General features: G+C 44.2%; 1 protein-coding gene across 2 annotated transcripts in view; it reads right to left on the reverse strand.

The window, feature by feature from the left end:
- Positions 1 to 103: 103 nt before the first annotated feature.
- Oasl (2'-5'-oligoadenylate synthetase like) overlaps positions 104 to 11,708 on the reverse strand; it is a 25,462-nt gene continuing 13,857 nt past the window's right edge. The window contains exons 4-6 of one of the 2 annotated variants that reach the window (XM_023720893.1): positions 5,287 to 5,528; positions 2,280 to 2,427; positions 104 to 727 (exon numbers count right to left, since the gene is read on the reverse strand). In XM_023720893.1, coding sequence (XP_023576661.1) covers positions 227 to 727; positions 2,280 to 2,427; positions 5,287 to 5,528 — 891 coding nt within the window. In that variant the 3' untranslated portion in view covers positions 104 to 226. The remainder of the gene's footprint in view (positions 728 to 2,279; positions 2,428 to 5,286; positions 5,529 to 11,708) is intronic. The other variant, XM_004636268.2, reaches the window with a different exon arrangement.

Genomic DNA, 11,708 nt, shown 5'->3' on the forward strand with positions numbered 1-11,708 from the left:
TTTCTTTCTTTCTTTCTTTCCTTTCTTTCTTTCTTTCTTTCTTTCTTTCTCTAACTCTCTTTCTTTCTTTCTTTCTTTCTTTCTTTCTTTCTTTCTTTCTTTCTTTTTCTTTCTTTCATAGTCCAATAATTGAGCCTAGGACCTCATACATAGGAGGCAAATACTCTTCTTCTCCCAGTCCTGAGTTCTGGACATGGTGGCAGAAATGCATGGAAAACCAAGGAAACTATCTGGGTGAAAGGAGAGCCTCTTCTGTCGCCTTCTTGGAGAGGATGATTGTGTCGCTGTCTTGGATGCCATAGCATGCAAAATCAAACCAGTCCTGCAGGACGTGGCCCTGGAACGCCAGCTGCTGCTGCTTGCTGGGGAACCCCTGCCTGTCTTCAATACTCTGCTTCAGGCCCAGAACGAATTGGTAGGGGTGGATGGCATAGGCGTGGCTCCTACCATCCGGGTTCTTCACGAAGACTTGGATCTCAGGGGATACAGTGACCAGCAGGCAGATGTGGGTGTCAGAGAAGATCCCATAGTAGGCCAGTGAGCTGTGACTGCTGAGGAGCTGCCGTTCACCGCCAGGCTCCTGGAAAGACAGGCGCTGCAGGCCTGTGTGGCCTCGGCTCTGCCGGATTTTCTCTTTCACCTTTGATACGGGCTCATAAGGGTTCATCCAGATGACCAAATCAGAGTGACCCCACTGCTCCACCGTCAGCTGGATGTCTCTGGCTCTCTGCAAGAGAGAAGGAGAGGGGTTAAGACCATACTTCTGCTGGACATGCGAAAGTTCCCTTCACCTGTCTCCATCTTTCAATAGCAGCAAAGACACAAGCAGCAGCAAATATTAGGGAATGTCAGCCACCTTCCAGGGCCTGTGCTGAGTGCCTCCCATGCCCTGAATGCAATTTCTTCTCATAGCAACCCTAGGAGGTGACTCTTCTGTTCTCCCCATTTTGCAGATGAGGCAATTGAGGCTGGATGCAGTTCTGAGAACAAAATCTAAGCCTTATGTTGCAAAATTTCCTGAAAAAATTTCTTTCTTTCTTTTTTTTTCTTTTGTCTTTTTGGGATAGGGTTTTGCTATGCAGTTCAGGATGGCTCAAACTCATTTTGCAGCCCAGGCTGGCCTTGAGTTCACAGTGATCTCCTGGCCTCAGCCGCTTTCCCAGTGCTGGGATTATAGATGTGTGCCACCACGCCTGGCAGTTTCCTGAGTTTTTCAAGATAAAAATCTTTGCATGGTGTTTTTTATATTCAGGAAAAAATCCAGAGGCACACACTATTCAGCCCATCTGTAGGTCAGTCTCCTGTGGCTGGAGGGTCCTCTAATTTGTACTTTGCACAGAGCCTCTGATTTTGCTTCTGCTTCTGCTGCATGGGGGCAGTCTCCTGTTCTTCCATATGCCTTGCTTTTTGCCACCTTGCATTCTGACCCCTTTTAGTCCCACCTGACCGCTTAACCTGGAGTGACTTCTATTCCAGCATTGGTTGCCTTCCCTGGTCTTTCGGGCTCCCTTTAAGCCCTAGATCCCTCAAGGAATCATCTCTAATGACTTCCGATAATATTTGTTCAGTTTATGGAGCCCCACAAAGACCTGTGAAACCTTGCTTTGCTGCCTCTTGGTAGTGTGACAATGATCAACTGCTTTAACCTCTTTAAGCCTCAGTGTCCCCATCTATAAAATGGCAATAATAGTAATGGTATTAATATAGATAATGACGTTGGACCTTCCTACTTTACAGACTTGCTGTGAGGTGGTCTCCATATAGGTGTTTTGAAAATTGTAAAAGGTGATGAGAAGAACAAAGATTTGTTTTAATCTTTGCCTGTACTATAGGCCTAGTATCACATAAGAATATTATTTGCTTGTTAACAGCATAGGATGAGCTCCTCAAGGGCAGGGGCAGAGTCCTGTCTGTTCCCTGTGTGCTGCCCTTGCCCCACCCACTCCTCGGGCCTGGTGCTAGCAGCTAACAGCCAACTGAGTTGACTTGGCTGCTCAGCTCATGCAAAGCATGATCAGGAGAATGGAACTGATTTTCCAGTAGGTTCTATGGAGCAGGGATGGGTGGGGGGAAGAATTTAAAGATAAGGAACTTGAGGCACAGCAAACCAAAGGCCTTTCCCCAGTTCACACACACAACAGATGGGAGGTGCAGTCTGGCCTCACAGTGTTGGCCTCTAAAGTGCCGTTCACTTCTGCCTCAGCAGTGGATGACTCAGCACCATGCGGCCATCTTGTTCTGAGCTTCAAGTCCCTGACGGTCCTGAAAGGAGTCATTACCTTCACATCCCAGCCGGGGACTGGAGTGTTACTGTTGTCATAGCAACAGTTCTGTTTCAGGCACTGGCAGGCCCTCTGAGCCATTATGTCCCATCTGTACCCTTCTGCCACATTGTGTGTGGGATCTGCTGGGTCCAGGATGATGGGCCTGCAACACAGGGAAAGGGCGCCATGTTCCTCCAGTTTGGAGGCTGAGAGCTGGGAAGGCACCACCGCAACCATACATTCAAGCCACCAAGCATCTGTGTCCTGAGCCCAGGGCTGTCCCTCTGGGAGGGCCCTGAAACACCAGAGAGCAAGAGGAGGGCGGTGCTCAGTTCCATTCCTCTCTGGAGAGTACTCTGGGTGTTTGCAAGGAATTTTGGGGGTGGAGAGGGTGAAGCCCCAAGGGACATGCTGCAGTGATACTAGATGCCACTCAGGCAGGGGAGGGGGCCCTCCGAGGTCATAGCAGGCAGCAGCAGGTTGAGGCGGAGCTGCGGCTCAGCTTTGGCTGATAGGAACACTGCCACTGCCACTCGTCCTGATGTGCTGAGCCAAACCTGATGCGCATTAACCTGTTTCAGTCCTTACAGCAATTCTACAAGGAGGGCCTATTCCTGTTGTTGGACCCACCTCCCCCATTTTACAGGTAAGGAAACAGTCGCAGACTTTTCTGAGTTCTCACAGCCAGTGCATGAGTAGGAGTCCATTCTAATTGGCTATCTCCAAACTCATTTTTTTTTGTTTTTTGAGAGAAGATCTCACTGTGTAGTTCAGGCTGGCCACAAGCTCATGGCAATCCTCCTGTCTTAGTCTTCTGTGTGTGGGCGTTACAATCACGCACCACCCAGCCTGGCATTCGCTAGGAATATTGAATTATTCATTTGAGGATTTTAAACATGGTACTGGGGATTCAACCAAGGACCTTCTCACTGAGTAGCATCCCCAGCCCCTTTTCTTTTCTTTTTTCAGTTTGAGGTAAGGTCTTAGCTAAGTTGCCCAGACTGGGCTCAAACTTGCAATCTTCACGCTTCTACTTTCTGTGGTGCTGGGATCAGAAGGGTGTGCCACATGCCCAGCATTATACAAATACTTTCAAGAGCTTTGGCTTGAGTGGAGTCCAGTGCTTAGGCCTCTTGGGCACGACTGCGTGAGGATTATAGCAATCCCAGAGTAAGCCCTGACCTTCGCACACCAGGGTTTTTGGCTTAGGAGCTGTGACTGTCTGTGGCAGACTATAAGAGCAGACTATTGGGGTGAACTGGATGCTCAGAATATCTATCTGCTAATCCCCAATGCCTCCTGCTCCCTGACAGTCCAGTCTGGAACCACTGGGGGAACAATACAGGGCTATCCCATGGGGCTTGGGAAACTTGCCACAGAGGGGCTTGTTCTGTTGGCTGGCAGGTAATCTACTGCATAGGACCTGAGTCCATTGATCAGTCTGGTTTCTTCTGAGGTTTGGCCAGGGGTGATGGAGGCCCTTTGACAACTGGAAGGAGGCTGGCGAGATAGCTTCTAAGGGGACTAAAACACCTACTTAGGCAAGCTTAGGCAAGTGCAAGGACGGGGTTGGCACCAAATGCCACATCAGCCCTGCCCCCAGGGTGGGCTGAGCCGACCAGTCTGGCCATAGTGGCACATGCCTGTAATTCCAATGCTGGGGAGGCTGAAAGCAGGAGGATCATCACGAGTCCAAGCTGCGTGATGAGACCCTGCAACAACTAAATACATTAAAAGCGAAAACAAACTCAGGGTCCTGAGTTCAATCCTCGGTTACACACACACACACACACACACACACACACACACACATACACACACACACTGGAAAGAAATGAGGAGCAGACTGGAATCAAAGGAAAAGAAGAAGCAGAGAAGAGAAGGATGGAGGGAGAGGGAGAGTAGAGTCAATCTCTAGGTCTGCTTAAGATCCTGCGGGTATTTTTACATCCCCAATTTTCTGGGCATCCTTATAATAAATCCTCTCTACATCAGGAGATCTGCTTTTCTTCTTGGAAAACAAAATCAAACCACCCCTACAAGTAAAAAATTCAACACTCACATAATGAATTACTAAAATTTGTAATGTAAAGATTTGTCTAGGCTGGGTTCCCCTGCAAGTGAAACTCCAGAGTAAAGATAGGCTTATTAGGAAGGGGATTCCAGGAGGCAACAATAAGGGGTTGAGAAAATGACATGAGGGAAGGAAGAGAGCCAATTAGGGAGAAGTCAAGGTCATCAGCACTATGGGCAACTGAATGTCAGCCTCCCCCCGCCCAGGGAACTCTGGGAAATAGTGGTGGAAGACAAGCCTTGGAGTCGTTGCTATCTGAGGGGACTCAGTGCTGGGGTATTTATCACCTATTCCCTCCAGTCATTGGTTGAGGGCTGCTCCCAGATGGGTCTCTTGGTGAGAGGAAGACCTCAGGCAGGCTAAGAGGTACAGGAGTTGGCAGTTGGAAATGCCAGCCTGCCCTGCCAAGGTCGCGGTCAAGAGTATAGGAGTTGGGGCTCTGAGGACTTGAGCTGCAAGAACGAGCATTTTTGCAGCATCTATCACACCCTAGACACTGTGCATCCTTCACATATATTTCTGTGAGCTTTGTGGCCATCCTGCGTTGTCAGTACTGTACCAGTTTATTCCTGTTTTACAGATGAGAACCAAAGCTCATAGAACTTAGAAAATGGTAGACCTGAGATTTAAGTATGAATCTCCAGGATCCTCCCCATTTTCACATGCCCTTTCCAAGAAAAGAGGAAGTGATCTTCTGCGAGCAAGAGGAGCACGGGTGGCCTTTGGAGCAAGACAAAGGCTCACATCCCCTAAGGGACCCACCCAGACCCTGGGAGATTAGTAGGCTGTGAACTTAAGGTACTATCTCCATTTGAGATCTTGTCAACTCATATGGCAGTTTTACTATGTGCCGAAGAAAGTCAGCCCATAAAACTCCATGCTATAGTCCCCTAGACTCTCTTTTTTTCTTTTTCCGTGAGACTTAGTGGGCAAGCAGTGGCTTAGTACCTCTCTTTTTTGAGCTGTTTTCTGATAACACCTGCGATGACTGGGTTCTGGAGCGTGTAGTACTTGGTCCAGTAGATACAGACGAGCTCGGCATCCTGGAGCAGTTCCATCACGGTGGTGAGGCCTTCAGCCAAACTGAAGCTCTCCTCTCTATGGGTACCCATCTCCCAGGCATAGATGGTCAGCAGGTCCAGGGCATAGAGAGGAGGCAGGTTGGCCCTGGGGCACTTGGCTTTCACATACTGTTGAAAGCCATGAAAAGAGAGAAGAGACCCCAAGGTTTATGTGTTAGGATGGCTTTGGAGCAGGAGCTGGAAAATCAGATTCTAGACCTGCAGTTGAATGCACTGAACTGCTAGGAAAAGTGTGCTTTTATTTATTTATTTATTTTTTCTTGTTAACTGAAACAATTTAGTGATATATAAAGTAAAAAGCTAAGTTTTTCTATGAGTTAACACAAGCAGTAATTGTTACAATGATTAGCATGTCTCACACTGGAATTTTTCTATTTTTGTACAGTTATACAAAATATATGCAAGTACATATATATTTAAGTACATGGAAGTACATATATATTTAAAAGTATGTCTATTTAATTAAGTAAACCATTTTAAAGTCTACATATACCATCTATCATACTTTTTTAAGAGTCTGCAGAGCAATCCATTGTACAGATGAAGCATAAGATTTATTGTGGTCAATATCTGCATATGTTATAAAACATGCTTTTAACAATTTCTAGGTATACAGTCCAGTAACATTAATTGCATCTCATTATATTTTAACCCTTTTTGTGACTGATGGATATTAAAATTGTTTCTATAAAATTTATATTAGAAAAAATACACTCAAGGAAATGCCTTTGTACAGGCAGATTTATATACTTTGGCTGGATTATCAGAAGGATATATCTGGATGTCTGAGATTAAAGCATTGTAGATTATACATATAAATGTTTTTGTCAAACACTCTTAAGTTTCTCCTACATAAGGCTCTACCAATGTATACATTCATCAACAATAAATGAGAGTATTTGTGGAGAAAAGAAAAAATTAAAATAACTATTGATACAGTTAAGCGTATGTCTATAAATTCATTATTGTGAGTAATTCTTCTACAATCATGTTGTGTTTAGTGTCTGCTAATTTCCTAGGTGTTTATTTTTGTCATGTAGCTGTTAGAGGAACTAAATATAGAGGCATCATTTACATAGAGTGAAATCCTCATGCTGCGTATTCCCAGTCTGAGAGACGCATGAATCTGAGACGTGGAAAGCCCTATACAATATGTTCATCAATTCAGGGTTTCCTCATGCCCGCTCCCCAGGGTCTGCCCATCTCAAAGTGAGTAGTGAAAAATAGGGAATTCCTCATAGCACCATTTTTCCATTGTGTATGATGCAAATATTTCCACCTAGTCTTTCACTCCATTTTTTATTGATAATGAATTCTAAAATATGAAAGATTACTTTTTCTGAGTGGCTAAACACAAGCTTTTTCTATCTTGACATCTGACTTTCTTTTTATCTTATATCTTCTATCAGAATGTATTGCCATGTTGTAAGAATTATTCTCTTATTTTTTTTTAATAATGTTTTACTTTTCTTATATTCACTGACTATTTTGATACAAATGTTTGGTGTGAGGTGAATTTCCAACTTTGACTATCTTTGATGTTACATTTATTCTTTGGTAGGGATCCAACCTTATTCTTTTCAAATAAACATAAATTTCTCAATCATTTATTAAGTAACCTGTTCTTTGCTCTTTCTTTTTTCTTTTCTTTTTTTTTTTTTTTTTTTTTTTTTTTTTTTTTTTTTTTTTTTTTTTTTTTTTTTTTTTTTTTGTGGAACTAGGGATTGAACTCAAGCCCTTGCACTTGCCAGGGATGCGCTTACACTACTGAGCCACCTCCCAGGCCCCTAAAATGCTACTATCTTTTTTTTTTTTCTGGCGGAACCAGGGATTGAACTCAGGTCCTTGTGCTTGCCAGGCAAGCGCTTATTCTACTGAGCTATCTCCCCGGCCTCTTTCATTTTTATACTGCCTTATCTTACCCAAATTAAACATAAATTTGGATTTGAATCCTCAATACTACAGGCCTTTGTGCCATACTTCTTTTTGCATGAACTACCTCATCCACATTAGCTTCAGTGGTTCCTCAAGGTCACAAAATCTAGTCCTGATTCTGGAATTCTACTTTCTACTTCCTATTCTTTGTTCTTTTCTTTCTTCCTTCCTTCAGTTGCATTTTCTACTTTACATTTGTTTCTGGCCCATGAATTTTTAAAATCTTTTAAAAATATATAAACTTTTATGTTTTGTCTGCCACATGAATTGGGAGCTCAGTGTGGGGATGGGAAGGCTTAGAGGATGAGCTTGGAGTACTGCTTGACAAGAAGCTTGAACTTTGTATAACCCTCTCTCACTTTAGTATTCATATTAAACTAATCCAAGGTCTTTTTTTCCTCTTTTTTGAGATATGTCTTGCTATCGACTTTGGGCTGGCCTTGTGCTTCCTTCTATAGCCCCCCAGGCAAAAGTGTGCTTTAAAGGAAGGGCTTTCTGCTAGTCAAGGTAGCATGTGCCTACTATTCCAGTGCTTTGGGAGGTTGAGGCAGGAGGATTTCAAGTTCCAACTAGCCCATGAAATTTAGCAACTTAGTGAAACACCCTCAAAATAAAGGAAAAATAACAAAAGGGGCTGGAGATACAGCTCAGTGGGAAGACCCTCGTTTTGGACATTGTGGACATTTTGCTACCATGAGGGAAACCAACCTGAGGACCAAGTTGACAGAGAGAGAAGAAAACTGAATTATAGAGAAATGGATAGAGTCCTCACTGAGCACTCCCTGAAGACCCCATTCCACTGTTGTGGGTTTTCATACATGAGCTGATAATTTTCTTAATTGCTTAAGTTAACTTGAGTTGGTTCAGTGTTTTTCTGACTATTGATTTCCTGCCTAAAAAAACCTCTCTAATATTCAGCTAGAAAATAAGCATTTTTGTGAAATATGTAGCTATTTGATTTGTGGAAGCAAAACTCACATCTTATTTCTGGCCTTCATAAACATTATAGCACATCCCACAGAAGAAAAACAAAACAATATTTTGACCTTGAAACAAAGAACATACAAAAACCACAGGTTCACCTTGTCTAGTTCTCATTCCCCAAATAAATGGAAACTTGACCTTTTCTGTAAGTCACTGATTTACTATCAAAAACAACTTTATTCCTAACTTTAAAAAATTTTAAATGTGCTTAAATTTATTTATGTTAATGAATTTGTAACTCTGAGAATTCACACCTTAATACTAATGGATTTTATATTCTTAAAACTTCGATGATTTATAATATAGAGATCCTATAATTAAGCTATTAATCTTAGGAGAAGAACGAGCTCATGAGTTCCTCAAGCCAGGCATGGGTGTGTGAGTCTGTAATCCCAGCTAGGCAGGAAGCTGAGGCAAGAGGACTGCTTGAGCCCAGTAGTTAGAGGCCAACCTGGAAATCACAGTAAAAAAGTAAATAAATAGGGGCTGGGGAGATGGCTCAGTGGAATAAGCACTTCCCTGGCGAGCGCAAGGGCCTGAGTTCAATCCCTGGTTCTGCAAAAAAAAATAAATAAGAAAGAAAGGAAAGGGAGCCTTATGGTTCTTTCCCATTTTGTGTATTTGGTACAGGGTCTCACTACGCAGCTTGGATTCGTAGTGATCCTCCTGTTTTCAGCCACCCCAGCACTGGGCTTACAGATGTGTGCCACCACACCAGACTCAGTCACAGGATCAGCGGACTCTGGGGACAGGCTGGTGTGGTACATGAGACCAGGAATTGAACTCTGGTCCCTGCACTTGCCTAAACAGGCGCTTAGTCCGCTGAATTATCTTGCTGGCCCTCTTTCATGATTTTTTTTTTTTTTTTTTTGATGGTTTATTGTCTTTCTGAGACAGTCTCACTATGCATATCAGGCTGGTCTTGAACTTTATCATCCTGCTTCAGCCCCCTGAGTGCTGGGACTACAGGTGCACACTACCATACCCAGTGTTGATGGCACTATTAGGTGGGGAAAAAACCCCAGGGGGTGGGGGAAAGAATGTTCTTTTCTAGAGCTGCTAATCAGTGATGTTATGTTAACCTTCTGTTGCTACGGAAAACACCCAAGATAATCGCCTTAGAAAGGGACAGGTTCACTTTTGGCTCACAGTTTTGGACTTTTCAGTTACTGATTGATCGGCCCTGCTGCTCTTGGGCCTGTGGTTAGGGGGCAATCACATGACCACATGTAGCAAAGTCACTCACCTCATGTTGGGGCAAGAAAGAGAGGAAGAAGAAGGGGCTGGGGTCTCTCTGTCAAGGGCATGTACCCCTAGTGACCTGAACACCTCCCAGTAGTCCCTACCTCTAGTATTTTTCTCCCTTGCAGTAGTGGGAATTGAATCTCGTCAGACACCACCAAGCCACGTTCCCCTGAGAAATGAGGCCCCTTGCCTCCATCGTTAGCTGACCTTTACTTCAATCCTATTTCCTGAGATGTGCAGAGCTGGCTATCTAGATGCAGCTGTTCCCTTAATGGGCCAAAAGAATGTGATCCAGGCTGGCTGAGGCCTCAATGGGTCTCACCGCAGCAAAGCCGGTCAGAGTTGTTCCCTACAGACACTGGAATGGAAGCTCAAGCAACAGCCTGAAATTTGGGGGCTAAGACAGGAAATAACATCTCAACTGAGGCCATGAGACTCAAAAAGAGTTATGCCTTCCCGGTAGGAACGGTGCCAGCCTTGCATACGTCAAATCATCTGCTGCGTCACTAATTGGGGAGCCCTGTACCTGACGCAAGAGTGCCCTGTTTCTCCCTGTACACCACGCCTGCAAAGCTTCTCTTCCCATGCACTTTGCTGTGACCAACCTACGTCCCCAACTGGTACCAAGTGAAGCCTTGGGCAGGCTGACTCTTCACCCTCTGTTCCACTGAGAGTAACTGCCCCTTTCAACTGCAGATCTCTCTCTTCATCCATGTGCCATATTGCCAGGTGGAGACCTGAACCCTCCGTGGGGGTTTTGCTAGAACGTAAGGCCTTTGTGTTGAGCTATGTCCCCATCCCTTTTTTTTTTTAATCTTGGGATGGGTTTTTCTAAGTTGCTAAGCTACCCATCCTTAAACTTACCATCCTCCCACCTCAGTGTCCCAGAATTCGAGATCACCAGCAGGTGCCACCATGCCCAGCCTTGCTACATACTGCACTGGGCTAAGCCTTTCCTTCTGCAGTCTGCTTTCCATGTAACTCCTGTGCAAGTTCTTGTTTATAATGATTTTTGTCTGTGTTTCTTCTCACAACCCAAAGTTCCATTGAGATTTCCCCCAGGGAAGGGCCAAAACATGTGGACAGCAAAACTGTCCGAGTTATGTACGTACAGCAGAGGCTGTTTACACTCAGACATACCTTCTTTTTAACTCTTAATGTAGGGACAGAGGTCTATAGGTGAAAAAATGGAATAGAGAGTCTCATTAGATCTTCTACCTAATTTTGACTAGAAGTAGTTAAAAGCAAACTTTACTACAGAAATTCCCCTGACAAATAGGTCAAGGGTGGGGATACAGATAAAGAAAGGCACCACACGACCTTGGGACTTGCACCAAGAGGCCAGGAAAAGAGCTGGCAGGCAGCACTCAGAAAGCCAAGTGCACAAACAGTAAGCCGCTCCCATGTCCAATAGACTATAGAGGAGACAAAGCGGGGAGGTCACTAACTTTAAAACAGTGTGTGCTCACACCTATGCACACGCACGAGTGTGTTCACTCTAAAATCACTATATTATGACTCCAGGGCCATTGTGCAGCACAGGAGATACCCACATGCTCCTTTAGTAACTCTAAGTTAACCATAAATAAGGGACGCCCCATGCCAACTAGCTGTGCACCCCAAAGGTAAGGTCTTAAAGGGTAGGTCAAGGACAAGCAAATGAACAGAGAGAAAGAAGCAGCAGTAGGCCACCAGAAGAGATGATGTCAGGAGGAGGGACTCCCAATCCAATCCAGTTACAGCAAGTTCTGCGTGGGGAGAGGGGCATCACTGCCCTCTCAATAAAAGCAGCTGGAGAAAAAAAACCTCAGAGGTCTTTCCACAGCGCCCAATGCTGGTTCTATTTTATAAGGGTAGATGTCTCTCTTCTCCTTTCCTTCCTCTTCTTTTTCCTCTTTATAAATAAAGTGTCCTTTTGTTAAACTTTGTCCCTCTCATTTTTTATTTGGGCTGAGTTCTTTCTTTCTTTCTTTCTTTCTTTCTTTCTTTCTTTCTTTCTTTCTTTCTTTCTTTCTTTCTTTCTCCATAATTTTAGGGCTGAGTTGTTTCTTTCTGACTTTTTCTCCTTTTTTCCTTTGACTGTCATTTTCTCTCTCTCTCTCTCTCTCTCTCTCTCTCTCTCTC

This window comes from Octodon degus, unplaced genomic scaffold (genome assembly GCF_000260255.1).
Source record: "Octodon degus isolate 3935 unplaced genomic scaffold, OctDeg1.0 scaffold00079, whole genome shotgun sequence".
Taxonomy (NCBI): Eukaryota; Metazoa; Chordata; class Mammalia; order Rodentia; family Octodontidae; genus Octodon; species Octodon degus.